The 20,280-nt window shown below is 30.7% G+C and overlaps 1 protein-coding gene across 2 annotated transcripts; it reads right to left on the bottom strand.

Annotated features, from left to right (window-relative positions):
* Positions 1 to 1,896: 1,896 nt before the first annotated feature.
* Positions 1,897 to 18,689, bottom strand: LOC127709294 (zinc finger protein 665-like). 2 transcript variants are annotated; one of them, XM_052214753.1, is made up of 2 exons: positions 18,627 to 18,689; positions 1,897 to 13,007 (listed from the first exon to the last, which is right to left on the bottom strand). In XM_052214753.1, the coding sequence occupies exon 2, from the start codon at positions 12,944 to 12,946 to the stop codon at positions 11,306 to 11,308; it is 1,641 nt and encodes a 546-aa protein (XP_052070713.1). In that variant the 5' UTR covers positions 12,947 to 13,007; positions 18,627 to 18,689; the 3' UTR covers positions 1,897 to 11,305. The 2 variants fall into 2 exon arrangements, with proteins under 2 accessions (XP_052070713.1, XP_052070714.1); XM_052214754.1 differs by lacking the exon at positions 18,627 to 18,689 and adding an exon at positions 17,087 to 17,106.
* Between the last annotated feature and the right edge of the window lie 1,591 nt (positions 18,690 to 20,280).

The raw sequence follows: 20,280 nt of genomic DNA, 5'->3' as shown, positions 1-20,280 counted from the left end.
AAACCGCTATGTTCTATTTTTAGCCATGGCGGCCATGTTGGTTGGATGACAGGGTCATCGGATACATTTTTCAATCAAGATACCCTATTGAAAATTTTTGGCTTAGTTTAATACTATTTGGCCCAGTAGATTAAGTGGAGAAGATTTTTGTAAAAGATTACAAAAATTTACGAAAAACTGAAAAATTGACTTTAACGGGCAATAACTCCTGAAGGTGTCAATTAACAATTTTGATCATGTTTGACTTATTTGTAGAGCTTACTTTGCTGAACATTTTTTGTTGTTTACAGTTTATCTCTATCTATTATAATATTCAAGATAATAACTAAAAACTGCAAAATTTCCTTAAAATTACCGATTCCAGGGCAGCAACCCAACAACGGGTTGTCTGATGAGTCTGAAAATTTCAGGGCAGAAAGATCTTGACCTAATGAACATTTTTATCCCATATCAGATTTGCTCTAAATGCTTTAGTTTCAGAGATATAAGCCAAACTGTATTTTACCCCCCCCCCCCCCCACCCCCGCCCCCCATGTTCTATTTTTAGCCATGGCGGCCATTTTGGTTGATGGGCGCGGTCATCGGATACATTTTTAAAACTAAATACCCTAAGGATGATTAAGGCTAAGTTTGGTTTAATTTGGCCCAGTAATTCCAGAGGAGAAGATTTTTGTAAAAGATTACAAATATTTTACGAAAAAAATGTTAAAAATTGATTTAAAGGGCAATAACTCCTTATGGGGTCAATTGACAATTTTGGTCATGTTGACTTATTTGTAGATCTTACTTTGCTGAACAATTTTGCTGTTTTACAGTTTATCTCTATCTATTATAATATTCAAGATAATAACAAATAACTGCAAAATGTCCTTAAAATTACCAATTCAGGGGCAGCAACCAAACAACGGGTTGTCTGGTGCGTCTGAAAATTTAGAGCCAGATAGATCTGGACCTGATGAACATTTTTACCCCGTCAGATTTGCTCTAAATGCTTTAGTTTCAGAGATATAAGCAAAAAACTGCATTTTACCCCCAGTTCTATTTTTAGCCATGGTGGCCATCTTGGTTGATGGGCGGGGTAATCGGATACATTTTTAAAACTAAATACCCTAAGGATGATTTAGACCAAGTTTGGTTTTATTTGGCCCAGTAGTTTCAGAGGAGAAGATTTTTGTAAAAGTTAACGGAAGACAACGAGGGACGCCAAGTGATGAGAAAAGCTCACTTGGCCCTTTTGGGCTAGGTGAGCTAAAAATGGTCATCCCTGGACCTCCCTCCAGCAGTTAACATTTGTTATGCTAGTCTTTGGGGGTGTATAAATTTGCAGCAATATCCGGTTGGAGTTGAGACGTTAAATCTGATGCCTCAAGAGGGTGAGTGAAAAGAACAATTGCAACAACTCAGTGGTCCGTAAGCCTCTTGCAAGGCAAAAATCTCCTGCCCTTCATCCCAGTCGACCCTATAGGTTCCTTGCAGAACAAGGATAAAAAAATTGGTATACATTGTGGGTTCCATATAATGAAACTTAATCATTTAAACTCCTAGAAAAAAATGCTAAGTTCAAAGGTGCATAACTCCTACAAAAAATTCTATGTTCAATGGGCATTACAACAATGTACTCCTTAAAAAAATTGAATCCTAATTTCCTGTTGATATGCACATCCACATAGTTTGTCCTTATTATCTACAAAGTTTTTAATGAAATTCTGTTGTGTCGTTTTAGAGGAGTTGCGATGACAAGAACAGGATTGACAGATAGACTGACAGACTGACAGATAGACAGACTGATGGACGGGTCGAAAACATTATACCCTATGAAACTTTTTTGCGTAATAAGAATTTTATAGCTATGTATACTATATCAATTATAGAGACACAAAAAAACATAACACCAGATTGATTTCTAATATTTATTGAACAACAACATGTCTATAACTATCAGCACAAAATACAGACCTAAACATGTATAAACTACTGAATATGGCAGCAAAGTTTTCAACAAGCAAATAACAGCACAAATAACATAGACACATAACACATAATATAAGTGTAATAGTAGGTTGGTGCATTGTAATAAAATACAGAAAAATCTACCTGACACATAAACTTCTCTCTTAAAAATTCATGTGATTTATGACTAAAATAAATAAATTATAATTTGGTGTACAATGCTGATGTTTGAAAAGTTCATAAGAAATGCTCAGAACCTTAAATAATGACAACCAAAGATGTAAAACAAAAGGTCCACATTTTTATCAACATGAATACTGTTAACATCAAAAATTTACAGGAGTTATTGGCTCATTTTGGGATACTGTAACATACATACAAATATCCCCTACATCAATAGATTGTACACCTTAACAATGTTAATGTGAGGGGCTTAGTTATCAGTCAATGCACATTTTTTTTATCCATTGATATTGGGAAAATTAACAACCTAAAAAAATACCCACATTTATAGTAGCCAATACGTTTAAGGTCACTGATGGATCAAAATTAAATGTAATATAAAATTCGGGCTTAACCTATGACTACAAGCCATTGAACCCAGGTCAGTAACATTCTCCAGAAAAGAGGATTCACAACCCATATAAATTCAAAGACATTTTATGAAAGATTAATTTTGTGACTTGTAAGTTAAAAACTTTTTCCTGAAATCTGCAGACTTTGTAAAATCTTATATCAATTTATCACATGAATCCAATGTAAAACTATCAAATCTATATCACATTCTTTAATACTTATAAGTGATATTCTGTTGACTTAATTAAGTCCCTGGAAAAAATAGTGCCATCACTCAATTTTAAAATGTTACATTATTTTGTTATTTTTATGATATTACAACATTTGGCCCAACCTCTCAATTACAAATATAAAAGTGAAATAAACAAAGACAATTGTCCACATACCAGAGTATTTACATATTTTTACTTAAATGCTATCAAACTATTTTATAATATCTAAACAGATGACAAATTATAAACTGTCTTACTTTCTTGTAGAGCTAAAATACCACAAGGAAATAATCTTTCATTTAGGAGTAACCTTTTGCAATTAATATAATATAAGTAGGAAATTTTTGTCTGATACAAGATTTACCTAACATCGTGAAATATCCCTCATGTAAACTAGATCTTCAAGGAAGATAAAAATTTAAGACAAGAAAATGCTAAAACTAAACGAAACAAACAGGTTTAGTGCTTGAAATCAGGAAATATAAATCTACCACTTTAATTCTCATCATTTAAACATTTCCCTCTATTTATAAAACAAATAGCTTTAGTAATTAATCGCTAGTTTTGATATTTTGAGATTAGAGAATGTCATCTTGTCATGATCTATTTGTTAACAAAAAACAATTATTTGTGACTTTGTTATGAAGTAATTTTGCAATAAACTAATAAATAATAAATTTTGATGACATTCAAAATTCAACGCAATACAGAAAAAGAAAAAGAAAAAGAAAAGAACATCATATATAGTGTATAATAAAATATAACTAATTCACGCATTAAATGCATATCACAATTTAGAAAGTCAGAAATTTTTCAATAATCTTCAGTTCCATTTTCATTTTTTCCTTATATAAAGTATAATATAGCATTGTGTGCAAAGAGAGACAACTCCAATGAACAAAATCTCCATACAGGAAAAAAAATGCTGTTTGGATTTTCGAAATATAAACCCTGTATAATTAATGCTTCGGTGATTTACAGACTACAATTCATCTGTCTAATAATACAGGCAAAGACCATTCTGCACTAGGGAATCATTATGGAAATTTCTGCTGTACATTTGATATGATAAAATTAATTAACAAGTGACAAAAAATTATTTTACTGTAAAAAAATTGAACAAAATTCACTAACTGACCAAAAACAAGATGATATGAAGCATAAAACTGATATGGCATCACTGAGATTTCAATATAAGATAAAAGAAAAATATATCATGTTTCTTCAAATGTCTTGTTTAATCCCAAAATCTAATTTTCATATTACCAATAATAGCAAAAAGACAACAATTTTCATAAGGTAAATCCATTCTATGTCCGATTTAAAGCCATTTCCTGTAATTTACAAGATTAAAAAAGTTACCATGACATTCAATGACAATGGAAATTCATTCTGAAGGATGAAATTAAAATCATAACTTTATTCCATGTGTTGAAAAATTATAAAATGATTCGACTGACCCATTTTGAGATTCATAACAAGAAACATGACCTATTGTCCTTGACCTTAAATGAAGGGCATAATATCAATAAAGTCAACATTACATAAACAAAATAAGTACACAGTTAGCACCTTTAAACTGGTAAATTATAAATAAAATATTTTTTCCTGTAAAATTAAAATATCACTAAACAGTCAAAAGTTTGTTTATCAGAATATGACACTTGAGTATATATGGTATGACATTTACACAACATCATTTTTAATTAAAAAAAAAATGAATGACATTTTTATTTCTAATGCCAATACTAATTATAATAGAAGTTGAATAAAAAGTTAGATGATAATAGAAATTTAAGAATAATGATAATATCTGGATTCTAAATTTGATCACCAAATTCATTTTCAATGTGTACAGAAGGTATAAATATAATCACACATCTTCAAAAGTTAAAATTACTTGATATTCAGAAATAGAATTCTTTTTAAACACTTCAGATCACTTGTTTTGTGATCATGTATGCTGCATCAAATGAATCATGTGATTTGAGAATTTTTAAATTGCTGATAATGTTAAAGCCCAGAAAACTTGGTTCTCTTCACCATGAATTATATTTTTGTTTACAAAACAACTATTCAAATACGCTAACTTTTTTTTTCAAACAAATTTCATGTATAAATTGTGTCCACCTTGTTAAATTGAACAGCATATTTAATAGTATCTTTTCTCATTTATCTTAAATCCAATTTGTACAATTTAATAAGAAAGAATATTATGTTAAAAACAATGCTTGGAACAGAATACCCTTACGTGTTTCAAAATGAATTTTAAAAATGTCCCTGAAGTGTTGAATAAGCACGATTAACAATCTTTAACTCCCAGAGTACCCATGTATTTACCCTACGTGAAAGAGTGTTTACAAAATATAATCTCATAACTATACTAAAATCATCCATAAATGACACACTAGTATTATTCTGGACAAACAGATCACCTCAAGGTTAAAATGAACTATAATACAGAAAAAAACATTCAAAAGAAACAAACAATGCTGAGTTGGACTTAGCTACCAATTATGTTTTATTATACCTGCTAAAAAGAACACATATATATATATATACCTATTTACATAATCAAAAAAATTATGCTTTTTGATACTGTCAGATCTACAATATATAAAAAGACCATCTGAAAGCACATGACATTAATTACTAAGTTATCTCCCTTTTTCAAATAACAAAGGGAGATAATTTAATACTTTCTTTTCAATCTTTATGTACCCCGACTTATTCAGTGTTTATTCCTCTAACTGTGACCACTCAATTAATGCTTTAATCTTATTTCCTGCAATAAACAATTTCTTAAAGTAATATGTACTCTCAAACATAGTCCTTCTAATAATCTACAACACTGGTCAGTCAACCTTTATAAATTGGTCCATTATAACAGGTATACAGAAAATAAATAAAAATTATGAGGTTAGGTTTTTAAACAGAAAATACCTGATGCTAGCAATATTGCTAAATGGTTTTCATTTTAATCCATCTTTTGATAAATCAAACAGTCAAATACATAGAAAAAAAAAGTAATGGATATAATGTTCTACATTTATGTACACGTGTATGATATGACCTGTTAATATTTATAAACGAACCATGTATATGACTTTATGTATACTAAAATGAAATACATGTACAAGTGTATTAAAAAGTGTGGTAAAAACACGTTTTTAAATTCCTTGCTTTGCAAAGAGTTTTTTTCTTCTTTGCTCTAAGAAGAGCCAAACGTTTGTGATTGGTGTTGAATGAAAACTGTCTTATATTTTTAATAATTCCAGTTATCCATTTTGTGTATTATTCAAATCAAATAAAATACTCACTCATTACATGTACAAATCATTTTTAGAAAATATTGTACTCTAAAAACATATTTCGAAAGCTTTTCTGAAATACTTTCAAATTCTCAATATCATATTAAAACCAAAATATAGATTATTGGTATGAAAATATCTAAAATCAAAAATTCATATGATAATTTCAAAAAAATACATTTTGTTACAATTTCCAAAATATAACAGACTAGAAACACAAAATGCTGTTTATCAAAAATAAAAATGTACTTGACCTGTCAGAATACATAATGTAAATTTGTTAGAAGGTAATATTTAAATCAGTAAAAAAAAGTATTGATATAATTAAATAAATTGAAAATATTTGTCCATCCTGTATCAGGTTTAAGCTTATTATAAAGGTACTTTATAATGAAGTTGTGGTCATGTTAACTTGAAACTTAGTAGTTATGCTTATCAAGATGTGAATTTTTCAAAATATATGCAAAAGTAATAGGAGTTTGATCGAGATTTTGCAGTTCACTTGACATAAAAATTTGATAGCTATATAGTATAAGTGGAGCATACTGTGATATGCCTTATGGCCTCTATTCTTATTCTATTCTGCTATATTCAAGCAAAAATGCATTTTAACAGAAAACATACCCCAATTTGAAATCTACACTCGAAGCCATGCTACATGCTATATTATTATGGGCTTCCAGAAAAGTTCACTAATGAACACCTCAAACAAGTACAATATTTGGCTAAAATTTTCAGCAGAATTAATTAGACTTAAAACATGCATATTGCTACAAAAAATGGCACAAACTGTCACATGATTTTGTGGAAGCACAGCTGAACAACAATCTAAAGTATTAAAAATACATTCAATTCATCAATATAAAAATGTTTTAACAGAAAATAAGAGACATATGTAAATCTCTAGTAAAGCAATGCAACTAGTACAAAATGTACTGAATAAATCAAAACAAAAGTAAAGAATAAAGAAGTCAAGATTGATTTTATCCGTTCCAACTGTAGGCCATAAACTTCTGCTCTTCAATTTTTCAATGTATTTAAGGATGTACTTCGGTGAAATTAAAAAAATCTAGAATTTAAAATTGATACTATAAGTCAGAAGAGCATTAGTTAAGGAACAAAATTAGCTAAAAATATTGATAGGTTATGGAGCTCCTCCTCGAGATATTTAATTTTTAAAAAATGGCGAGAAAAGGCTGACTCAGACTTTTACCTTATATTTGCATTGGTATTAGTTGGGTCTCAAATCGGAAGAAAAGAAATCTAGAATCTGCTTAAATTTTGGTAAATGACCTTTTATGAGCTATTAAAGTCTTATATGAAAAGAAAAATGGGTGTTATTGGGCATAATATTTTACCCTGTATTGTCGGAAAAGTCCGAACATCTGACAGAAATTCCTAAACCTAACCTAAGTACATCCTTAATTCAAAAGTTTACTCATTTACAAAAAAAAAAAAAAAATTTGCAAGTTTTAAGATGAAAGAAAAGTAATGTCAACAGAGAAACAGGATACCATCTAGAGGTATGGATAATTTGATGCCTACTCATATTAAGGACAAGCGGAAAAGACAAAAAATTCATAAGCTATAGTGCACATAACCAAAGAAGTGACGGTAAGGTAAGATTCCTATGAACAATTGAAGTTCCTGTCTTAGTGTAGAAATCATCGTAACAATTAAAGAAAAAGTCTTATTCAAAATATTCACAATCAATATAAATTGTTTTTTAAGTACATAATTGATATGAGAACACAAAATCAGATCTAAATGGCATAAAAAGTGTATAGTACAATGTATATGTAACAACAATTCAAAACAACATTTACAATGGCACGGCATAAAACATGGCAACAGCAAATCCCTATATCTAGCAAAAGCACAAAAGTCAAACAACAATTGTTATATGGAAGAGTATTAATAATGAATATCTATATACAATTAATTATATACACAAAATATTTTACCATCAATTATAGTTATTGAAATATCATTATCGTGAATTTCAAAAATCAATATAGTTTTAATCATATAAAATGTATGCAAAAAATGTAATCATTAAGGATGCTCATCACGTACATTTACATTCCTAACTTTTCTGAAATATTTTGAACTCCTCTGCATTTTTCCTACAAAATACACCAGCACCATTTTGTTAGTGCTACCTTTCTCAAAATTTAAAAAAATAATCAAATAAATTCCAATTCTGACAAATTATTTTTAAATTATTGTTACCTCATTTTTTTTTCTGCTATATTTTCTGAAATGACAAAACATCTTTTTTGTATAGAAACACATTCCAGCTGTTTTTTTTTTTTAAATGCTTCTACCTCAAACTTGTCAAACCTTATCTTAATTGTTTCCATAATTTTCATGAACACATGTACTCTCTTAAATCTTATTACTCTTTGACATTCTGTGAAACTTGACACAAGATTTTCCCAAACCTGACATTGACTTCATACCATACTTTTTGCTTTGTGGCATCAGATATTTTCTTTTTTTCAAATGACAATATTGCCGAACTTATATGATCTTCTGTAATGGTGGACAAATAATGATGAGGTATTGATTTGGGAGTTGTTTTTTATTTAAATCTTTCAGCAGAGAGCATCCTTAACATGTAATATTTACATACAAAGTTTGTACTGTGTGTAATTTAATATCCTACTTTTTATATATATTTACATACACATACATGTACCTGGTTTAAATGTTCAGAGATTACAGTATTTCGTTATACTATTACAAAATTCACCACATGTAAACATGGTAAATATAGTTGACTAGCCTTATATAGCACTGAAAATTTATTTCCCTTGTACATTTGTACTTGAAAAACTCTGAACAAATACTGATTTTTACACCCCTGCATCATTGTTTAAAATACAATCAAGAAAAAGCAAGCAATAAATAAATACTTGTTCAATTTCATAAATTATTCAAAAAAAAGAGGCAGTTTAAACTATAGCACTACAGTAGTTGATAAAAAGACAAATGTCCAGAAACTGCCAAGGAGGCCCACAATTATGACTAACAATTTCTGTTTTTGCATTGTTTTTTATATCTACATTTTTTAGGTTTTTACTGATGGTCCCCTATTTGACTTGGCCTCTGCTGCAACCTTCCTTTGAAAATCTTGGATTTGTTGCTAATTTTTTCTTTCTTCCGAATTATCAACATTAAAACAGGTAATTAATTGGTAGTTCCACATTAATGCATTATTCTCTGAAGAACCAGGGAGGTATATATAAACCATTATGTGTTTGTTTGGTCAGGTTAAAGAAAACAATAATATAAAATTGGGATACATCATTTCAGTTTTACTCTACAATGTACTTCTCACTGTTACCCTGCCTTGCATGTAACTAGTACCAGTGCTACCTTACCTGAAAAGGGGAGGTAACTGGAATCAAAACTTAATTTTGGAGTCAATAAGGATTCTAGAAAATGCTTATAATGTATAAAATGATTTTGAGGTGGACAATTACAATACTGGGATAGTTTTTATTAGCAGCACTTAAGAAGTATACCCATTTTATAAATAAATAAACAAATTAAGAAAAGTATACCCTTTTTACAAATGTTTGAAAAATACAATTAAAATTGGAAAAATTGAAATGATGCCCTGTGATTTGTGAATGAGATTTCTTTCCTGAGATTCATATTCAATAAAATATTACATAAATTGTAAAAATAAAGTGTGATTATATGGCACAAGTTAAGTTACATGTTAAAATGGTAATCACAAAACTGCACGTACAACAATAAATATGTAAAATATGTATTTTCACAAACTAGGACCGAAACATGTTAACACAGTGAGAGAAAAAAAAACAGAATTATTTAGATTTAAAGTCTTTAATAATTGATTGATCTAGAATTTTAGTTTATAATACTGCAACATTTTTTTCGTAATTTCAGAAAAATTTAATAATAATAATAATATCAATTAAGATGACATACTTGGTTTACTTTAACTGGCAAAACAATATATAAATAAATCATTAACATGTATGTCCTGTCTAAAAATGCTTTGTCAAAAAGCTGCGTTGAATACAACAAGAATTTAATCCTATAATATATATGCAAATTACAATTAACAGTCAGGGGACTTACTCAAATGAGTGATTTTCTAAATCACTGATTCAAGTAACATTATGTCCATAAAGGATGGAAGTAAGAGTTGTCTTTCTTTAATAATCACCTATTTAAGTAGTACAAATTAATCTTTAGAAGAAGTCATTTAATTTTATTGTAGCTTTAAATATAAAATACTAATGATCCAGGGACTAATTATGTTGCTAAAATTATCAGAACCAACATCTGTGTTGATAGGATGACCAGGTCATTTCAGGTGATGACCTTGTACTGAATCTAGGATAATGACATAAAAATCACTTGTTTAAGTATCATACCTCAATTTCCTTCCCAAAAATCACTTCTTTAAGTATCATTATTTTAATAACCCCCACTAATTTCAACACCCCCAAACAGTGAAATTTTGATCGCGAACAGTAGAATTTTATTACATAATCTGAAAGATGAAACCTTGAACTTTACAGGAAAAATACTCCCACTGTTGGGAAAAATCTGTGAAGAAAGTATCAGTTCATTATGTACAGCCATTATTATAGCATTTTTTCAACTAAAATAGAATTTGCAGCTAAATGATAGCATCAAAGGGATAAACCTTGCTACTTTCAAGATGCAAAAATTTCATTTTTTTCAAGTTTACTAATGAAAAGATATTATCTAAACCTATGTGTTTAAAATTTTGGTAAAACTACAAAATCACAATTTGTGAAAAAACTTTGAATTTGCTACTCAAATAAGTGATTTAAAAATCACTTATTTCAATAAGTCCCCTGACTGATTAAGTGTAAACAAGTTAAAGAAGGTAGGTCTTTGTTGAATTCAATTTCACTGAAAACAGGAAAAAAAAGATCTGTTGTTAAATTTTTTTCACTCATTACTTTTCGTTTGAACAGATATATGCAAGAACAAAGTGTGTGCTTGTATATTTTGGTCCACAAATACAACCTAAACATCACAAAAAAGTAATAAAAATAACAAACAAAACAAAATACACTAACTGCAACAATAAGAAGAAAAATGTAATTAGCACTAACCTATAAGAAAAATATACACAGTATATCAATGACAAAATAGGGAAAATTTAGCAATCAAACTGTTTTTTTTTTTGTTGGAAATACATGTATACAACAAAAAAAAATTTCCAAATCTGCTTGTCAGTTGTCACTCTATTACAATGAACATTTCTTGATTTTCCCCTTGAGGTTGTTGTTGATGAGGTATTTTGGATGAACTGTCGCTCAAATTGCCGTTCATATTGCTGCCACTTGGTTGCGGATCGTCTGCTGAATGTCGCTGCAGGTGTTCTACAAGGAAAATGGCCTGATTAAACTCCTTCCCACACTTTTCACAGTAGTAGGGTTTCAAACCTCGGTGGCTTCTTGTGTGTTTTTGTAAGTCCCGGAGCTCCTTGAATTGTTCCAGGCATAAAGTACATTGATACGGTTTATCAACTTTGTGAATGGTGATATGGTCTTCAAAGCTATCTTTGGTCTTGTACTCACCACCACAAATGCCACATTTGTAATTGTCTTTCTCCTTGACCTTTTGTTCTTCGACGACAGAGGTCATACTACTTTCATCGTCATCCATGACATCATCTTCTGTCGCGGAGGTCGATTGTTTCTCCATGTGAAACCGGTTCAACTTTTCATCAGCTCTCCTTTGTTGCTCTTTATAAGCTCTTAATTCTCTATCATAAGCAGCCAACATCTCCTGCTCCGCAGAACTAAATACATTTTGGTCAGTGTCCTGTTTCAACTGTTTCTTCATTTTCCTCCACGGTAGCAATTGATCATCTAAGAATTCTGGTCCCCTTTGGTTGTAGCTTTGATCCCTTGCGTGTGCCATCATGTGTGAAAAATATGAATCAGTATTAGGGAATGCCACTGAACAGAGTCCACAGTTGTAGGTGACTTTATTGTCCTGAGTATGATTCAATTTCTGAGTTGTTGAACTTTCTTTTCTCTTCATTTCAAGTTTTGAAAACATGTTTAATTTCAATGCTTCATTTGTCTTTGTCTCGCCTCCTCTGTCAGGTGACAAACTGCCTCCTCTACCAGATTGTGAGTAATCAATAGCTTGGTGTTTAGGTCTGGGAGGTTCCATCGGTAAATCTCTTATTGCTGATCCTATTTCCTTTTTCAAGTTTTCTATTTGTGAGTTATTCAGTGCATATATCTCTTTCTTAAGAATGTCCATTTGTGAAGTATTGCTTTCAAGATCCCTCATATGAACATCCCTTTGTGAATTATGAACTGAACCATTTTCTTTTTTAGGAACTCTCATTCTAAAATCAGTTGTTTCCTCAATTTCCTTTTTTGTAGCGATATTTGTAAGATGTATTTTCATGTGTTTCGAAAGATTTCCTCTGTCTCTAATAGCTCTGCCGCATATTTCACATTTGTATAATTTCACGCCTGAATGAATTGTTAGATGGGTCTGAAGCGTGCCATTTCTGCTGAAACTTTTGCCACAGATGCCACAGCGATGTGGCTTGTCACCCGTATGTGTTCTGATATGTGTTCGAAGGTTAGCTTGATTGCTTATTTTCTTGTGACAAATGGGGCATTCATAAGGCTTCAATTCATCAGGAGTTTGGAATGGTCCAACTTTCCGAATTTTCATCTTCAAGGAAGTATCACTTTCACTTGTGGCCTGGTATGGTTCTGTTTTATAAAAATTTGATTGGTTTGATGGCTGATGAGGATCATCTTCTTGACTTTTTTGTGTCAAAGTTCTTGTGATGTTTTCTATGCAGGCATCAAGCTTACTGGGTCTTACTCCTTTTGTTACACTGTCCATTCTCTCTGACTGGACAATGCTGTCCAGGATTGAATGGCTACTTCACAACATCATTTGACATCTGAAAAAATATGCACAAATAAAATCAATAATCTACACAAATATTTACAAAGGTCAGTCACTATAAATTATGAAATCACTCGCGGTACGAAATAAGTTCTGAATGGTCTCTGAGGATGTCGTCTGCTTTACATTAAATCATCATGAATTTATTACAGTCAGGGATATAACTCTATAGGGTTATTACAGAAAATAACTTGCATGTGTTATTACAGATACTTTCATGAGTTGTCTACTCTTTATTCCTTAAATTTTATAAATCTGTAATAACATATGTTTGTTATTTGTAATGTTTGTAAAATAAATCAAAAATATTTTAATCTACAGTGGGCTCTAGGGAACTCTTGAGACTTTGCGCAGAAACTAAATGCATAGCCTTGATAACTAATTTTTTAATTAAATTAATACATTTTTGATTAACCATGGTAAATCAATGAGACAAGGCTTTTAAGGGATAAACTTAGCTGTAATAACAAGGCTTAGTTATTAAAGGAATGTAACTTATTATATGAGACACTTGGGAATTACTGGGAAGCTTGCGCAGAACCTCATTACATGCTCTGGTCATTATTTCTTACAATTAACTAAAATACATTGTAATTAAGCATGATGTATGTCTGAGCAAATGCTTTGGAGTAGCTGTGATAACACCCTTTAGTTATTAAAGGGATATTTTTTCTGTAATAACATAGGTGTACTATGCATAATTGGCAAACTATGAACGGTTATATCTTTCTATAGTTAAGTATACATAAAGACAATAGTAATATCAATAGAACTTGTATACATTTTAACTAAACTAATGATGTATATTGTCCCTTTGAAACATGTAACATACATATGTTATCACAGTTCTTTGATTTTTTAGTCCACAATAACAAATGTATGTTATTTTTCTGTAATAACCCTATAGAGTTATATTCCTGACTGTATTATAATTGTCCTAATCCTTTTATGTATTGTAATTAATGTGTTTTAAATCTAAAGATTCATTAAATCTCGGCTTGGGTCATTTAAATTCGTTTCGTTTTTATCTCGGGTGAAAAATGTTCAACACACTAACATTCCGCTTGAACGATCAACAAAGGTGTTAATTATCGGTCACCATAAACATGTCATTTTAACTGTTATACAAACAAGTATGTTTACTCAGCTTTAATCTCTTTTGAAAATGATTAGGCTTAATAAGAAATACATCCGATTTGAATTTTTATCATTAGGTCTGCATCTTTCAAAAATTCTTACTTTCGAACTTCGAGATATCGGGGTCAATTTACATTAATTTTACTTCGACGGGACTATAAAATTTACTCGACTTAACTGAGTATTCGAATCAACCGAGTTCGACTCATCAGAGGTAATTATGCATTGATCAAACGGGAATTTTACCAGGACCAAGAAATTACTTCGACTCATCCGAGTTTTCGACACAACCCAGTTCGACACAACGAGGTTCGACTGTACCACAATTTAAAATTTGTACTAGGTGACCTCCCCCTTTCCATGTAAATTCAAAAAGTAGGCTTATTTGAAAGGTGAACTTTTTGATCAGCATTCTTGATAACAAAGAGAAGGCCAAAAAAGAAAATATGGCTGTTTTCTGCCTCTGGACTTACATGTACCCTATGCTTGATTCCAAATCCTAAACATTTTATTGCCTTATTAACAAAAATGATTAAAAAAATATTAACCTGATAGAGCAAATAGCCTTTTGTCGCTAACATTAGACCATGTTAGGCTATAGATCCCATTTCAGCTGACTTATTTAGGAAGCACTGTAATAAAACTGACCAAAATAAAGATGAAAAGTTGTCATTAATTAAGGCAACAGTAGTTTCTGATGTTCAAATCTTGGAAATCAATTAGGAAGAGACCAAAACAGGTAACACAAAAAAAAAAAGAATCGCATGAACTCTTAAAGGAGTGAGATGGGTGCGTCAACAGGGTTAGCATTCTCCTGCTATGAATGCATCATCCGCCATGGGAATTCACACTCAGTCAATGTCACAATCGGAAACTTTGGAAATTGCAAAACTTCTATCTTGCATGCCCTAGGCTATAATTACCAAATGTGTAGTGTAAATTAAAACATGTAGGATGGGATTTAAAGAAAAAGGTGGTTTTTTACACATTTTGTCTATTAAAGAAAAAAAACATGTCTTTAAAAAAATTCTATTAAATGAAATACTTTACAATGTACTGAATATTGTGTCATTTGCCAACTATAGAAACTCATATACATGTACAGTAGACTCCGGCAAATCGGATACCCAAAATGTCAGCCAAAATATTCCATTATCCGATATATTCAATTAGACGATAAATGTATATTCATTGAATATTCTGCAATAATGATTAGACCTAATCCTGAGATGTTACTAGCCCTGACCACTGCTATATATTATAAAGGGCTGGAGTGATTTTTATCAATTACATCACCACAATGTTTGTGTAAAAAATTATCAGCTGGTTATGTAATGCTTATATTTGTTTTTCAGTTTCTAAATCCTATATTTATTAAAATAAATAAAATGTCCTGAAATATTTATATGTGAATAACTGTCTACTATCCATAGTTTGTGTCTTTATTTGTTTTGTAAACGAATTAATATCCATTATTTACATTTATCACAGGTAAGCTAATTGGGCTATAAATAGATCAAAGTATGGTCTGTGTACACTGCAGTTTCTAAACTAAAATTGTGTTTGTTATATATTTTATTTCTTTAAGTAATCAAATTTAAATTTATGAAGATATATAATCATGATTGATAAAATATTATTGTATCTTGAGTTTAAGTTTTCTGAAGACTATTTATGTTTAGGTCATGGTTCTCGAGGCTTCTTCACATATTGTTAACAAAACAAACTGGCATCCATGACATGTGGTCATGCAAATGTTACAAAATTATATCTGACACAAGTCAGATTTCTCTTGTCAAAAGGGATTTATATGTACGGTATATTGCAATAAATTATTCAGAAGAAATAGTTCCTTTTTATTCAGTAAAAACTAAATCTTCTTGTCTGCAAGATTGTAATTTCGTAACTTCCTATCAGAAAAACATTGAAAATATCCGATTGTGCATAGTTCTGAACAAAATTTCCTGAATATTCTTATCCTATTTGCCGATATATTCGATTACACTATTGAATTAACATTAAACATACCGGGAAGGGTTTGGTGTTTTGAAAAAATACTACAATAGCCAATATATTCGTTTAGCCAATATCTGATTAGATGGAGTCTACTGTATAAGATACTCAAATCGAATTCCTAAAATTAAATTGTACTTATTGAGCAAAAATGATATTATACACTGTATCACTCAATTAAAGTATTTATTATTTATAAAAGCAGTATGTTTATCATATGAAATAGAATTTTTAGGTAATATCTAGATAGATTCTTGGGTTTGTATTAAGTTTTTTGGAAATCAGGATACCCGCCAACTTTTCAAAATCTCCATGCAGGATTTTAAGAATAAGAGGACATAATTCATACCTATACACGTCATAAGTGTACTTGGCAGGTCTGGACGCTCACTACCGCCTACTTGGCAAGAAAAAATGGATGTAAACAAAGTGCATATGACAGCCAAAATGCAACAAATAATCATCAAAAAATAATATGCTAAGAACAACACTTTTAATCAGTATGGACAATATCGATGTTAGAAATGTTAAATTTTGCAGTGGTGTGTGATCGGAAGTGGCGTAAAGTACCTGTTATGTCAAATGACAGGCAATATTTTCACTTACAAGTCCAGGATTGTAAGGTGTTTACCGTTACTTAACAGGAATATATCGGTATGTAAATGGACAATTGTAGACAGTAATATTACACATAAATATATTAAATAAGAATGTTGACTCTTTGAGACGCTTTAAAAGCTGTTAAAACATCAAGATGCTTGTACATGTACATGTAAATTTGGACCAGGTCACGGCAAGTGCTCATCTGTGAACTTTACATTATGTATAAAAACAGGTTCGTACTATGGTGAGTATGCAATATATTCATCATGCATTAATGTTTCAAATACTAGCAGTATTTTTAAGCTATCTTAGAATACTAACATTACACATTTCAATTTTTGCAGCGAAAGTTTTTTGTTCTGAACAAAGGATGTTCGATGTTGGTTATAATCACAAAACGATTCCGAACTTGCGGTTTCACCGATACCAATCTTATGCAAAATATGTGCTTACATGAATGAGGCCTATATTATAATTATAAAATATTATATATTTTATTTCTTTAAGTAATCAAATTTAAATTTATGAAGATATATAATCATGATTGATAAAATATTATTGTATCTTGAGTTTAAGTTTTCTGAAGACTATTTATGTTTAGGTCATGGTTCTCGAGGCTTCTTCACATTTTGTTAACAAAACAAACTGGCATCCATGACATGTGGTCATGCAAATGTTACAAAATTATATCTGACACAAGTCAGATTTCTCTTGTCAAAAGGGATTTATATGTACGGTATACTGCAATAAATTATTCAGAAGAAATAGTTCCTTTTTATTCAGTAAAAACTAAATCTTCTTGTCTGCAAGATTGTAATTTCGTAACTTCCTATCAGAAAAACATTGAAAATATCCGATTGTGCATAGTTCTGAACAAAATTTCCTGAATATTCTTATCCTATTTGCCGATATATTCGATTACACTATTGAATTAACATTAAACATACCGGGAAGGGTTTGGTGTTTTGAAAAAATACTACAATAGCCAATATATTCGTTTAGCCGATATCTGATTAGATGGAGTCTACTGTATAAGATACTCAAATCGAATTCCTAAAATTAAATTGTACTTATTGAGCAAAAATGATATTATACACTGTATCACTCAATTAAAGTATTTATTATTTATAAAAGCAGTATGTTTATCATATGAAATAGAATTTTTGGGTAGAATCTAGATAGATTCTTGGGTTTGTATTAAGTTTTTTGGAAATCAGGATACCCGCCAACTTTTCAAAATCTCCATGCAGGATTTTAAGAATAAGAGGACATAATTCATACCTATACACGTCATAAGTGTACTTGGCAGGTCTGGACGCTCACTACCGCCTACTTGGCAAAATTGAAAAAAATGGATGTAAACAAAGTGCATGTGACAGCCAAAATGCAACAAATAATCATCAAAAAATATTATGCTAAGAACAACACTTTTAATCAGTATGGAATATATTGATGTTAGAAATGTTAAATTTTGCAGTGGTGTGTGATCGGAAGTGGCGTAAAGCACCTGTAATGTATAATGACAGGCAATATTTTCACTTACAAGTCCAGGATTGTAAGGTGTTTACCGTTACTTAACAGGAACATATCGGTTTGTAAATGGACAATTGTAGACAGTAATATTACACATAAACATATAAAATAAGTATTTTGACTCTTTGAAACGCTTTAAAAGCTGTTAAAACATCAAGAAGCTTGTACATGTACATGTAAATTTGGACCAGGTCACGGCAAGTGCTCATCTGTGCACTTTACATTATGTCTAAAAACAGGTTCGTAGTATGGTGGGTATGCAATATATTCATCATGAATTAATGTATCAAATACTAGCAGTATTTTTTAGCTATCTTAGAATACTAACATTACACATTTCAATTTTTGGAGCGAAAGTTTTTTGTTCTGAACAAAGGATGTTCGATGTTGGTTATAATCTCAAAACGATTCCGAACTTCCGGTTTCACCGATACAATATTATGCAAAATATGTGCTAACATGAATGCGACCCATATTATAATAATAAAATATTATCATCATTGTTTTATGTAGGATTATAATGTTATATGGCCTTTCATAGGAAAATATAGTATGTAAAAAAACTGCTACATGGATGTGCAACTAATAGTGGTTTGATTCCGCCAGTGTACTTTATCCGGAGGAAGAATATCCCCAGTGATTTTTATCCACCAACAAAAAATCACTAGGGTTTTCTATCCGGGTCCAGTGTAAAACATCCACCAGTCATTATAAGGTTCTAAAAAGGTTTTTTTTTAAGGGGAAGTATATATAAAATGTGGCTTAATTAATAGTTTTTAGTGAATTTGAAAATTGCATAGTTGATTTATGTAAAAAGTGGAGAGTTTTCATCCAAGGAATGTTCACACTAGTGTTTTTGAACCAGGAATGATTACACTAGTGATTTTGTACCGGAATGATTGCACTAGTTATTTTATACCCGGCGGGATTAATTACACTAGTGCTTTAGATCCATTCATTGATGAAGTGATTAGTACTCATTTTGAACACACGATAACACAATAATGCTTATCAACAAATGAGATTTAAATAATTTTTCTATGCAAATCTATAAAATCATATGCTTTTAAATTGTCACTAATTGTAATATTTATATTTATTGGATTGCCGAAGTTTTTATATGTATTTGCTTTTCGGTCGACTTGGATATTAAATCATATCTTCTATGTCAATATCAAAGGATGCTTCTGTAATTGAAACTTTATGTGAGAACAAATCTGCTCTTTATATTTGGTTTGTATCAAGCTCAATGTCCTGATCATTGATAAAGTATTTTGAGTTATACTGAAAATATCCTCATCATCATCAATATTATTTACTAGATTGACTCAGATTAATTAAACTGGTTCCTTGAAAATCATTTTAATTCTAACCCATTTATTGTATGTAAACAATAAACCGGTCTAATATAAACAAAACAACGATATCAAGATCGACGCTTTCACACTATTTACATCCAATATTCTCTAGTGAAAAACAGTTACTCGGAATAAATACACGGCGGAATGAAAGAACGCTTACAGTTGTAACTACTTTCCCGGAAAATTAAAGGATCACAGTCCTTATTTTATTAAGAGGGTATCACAGCGTTAGCAACAATATTCCTTATCCTCCCTCACCTAAGGAACAGAGTAAATAATTTGAAACCATCAACTCTTATATAAATAAAATTATCCCATTTCCAACAGGTTATATGCGACTCAGACGGCGTATCATCATAGAGGACATGAATAAAACTGACGCTAAATGTATACGGGCGAATTAAGGCAGGGCGTCGTGAGTCCCTAAAATCAAATTGTTTGCACAAAACAAGTAAAAATATCCGCGTCGCACCGGGCGGCGAAAACACAGGATCGATACGCCCATCATTTTCCATTGTTACATGTGTATGTCAGGGTCTAAGATATATAAAAAATATGAAATCTATTTTAATTTTGGATCCTAATTACTATGGCGTATATGCAAGACATGAGGTATGCAGG

This window comes from Mytilus californianus, unplaced genomic scaffold, assembly GCF_021869535.1.
Source record: "Mytilus californianus isolate M0D057914Y unplaced genomic scaffold, xbMytCali1.0.p SCAF_7, whole genome shotgun sequence".
Lineage (NCBI taxonomy): Eukaryota > Metazoa > Mollusca > Bivalvia > Mytilida > Mytilidae > Mytilus > Mytilus californianus.
This window is presented reverse-complemented; position numbering and strand designations above follow the sequence as displayed.

What these genes read in the sequence shown, in the direction of transcription:
- LOC127709294 (XM_052214753.1), bottom strand. Translation starts at nt 12,946, where the DNA reads ATGGACAGTGTAACAAAAGGAGTAAGACCCAGTAAGCTTGATGCCTGC.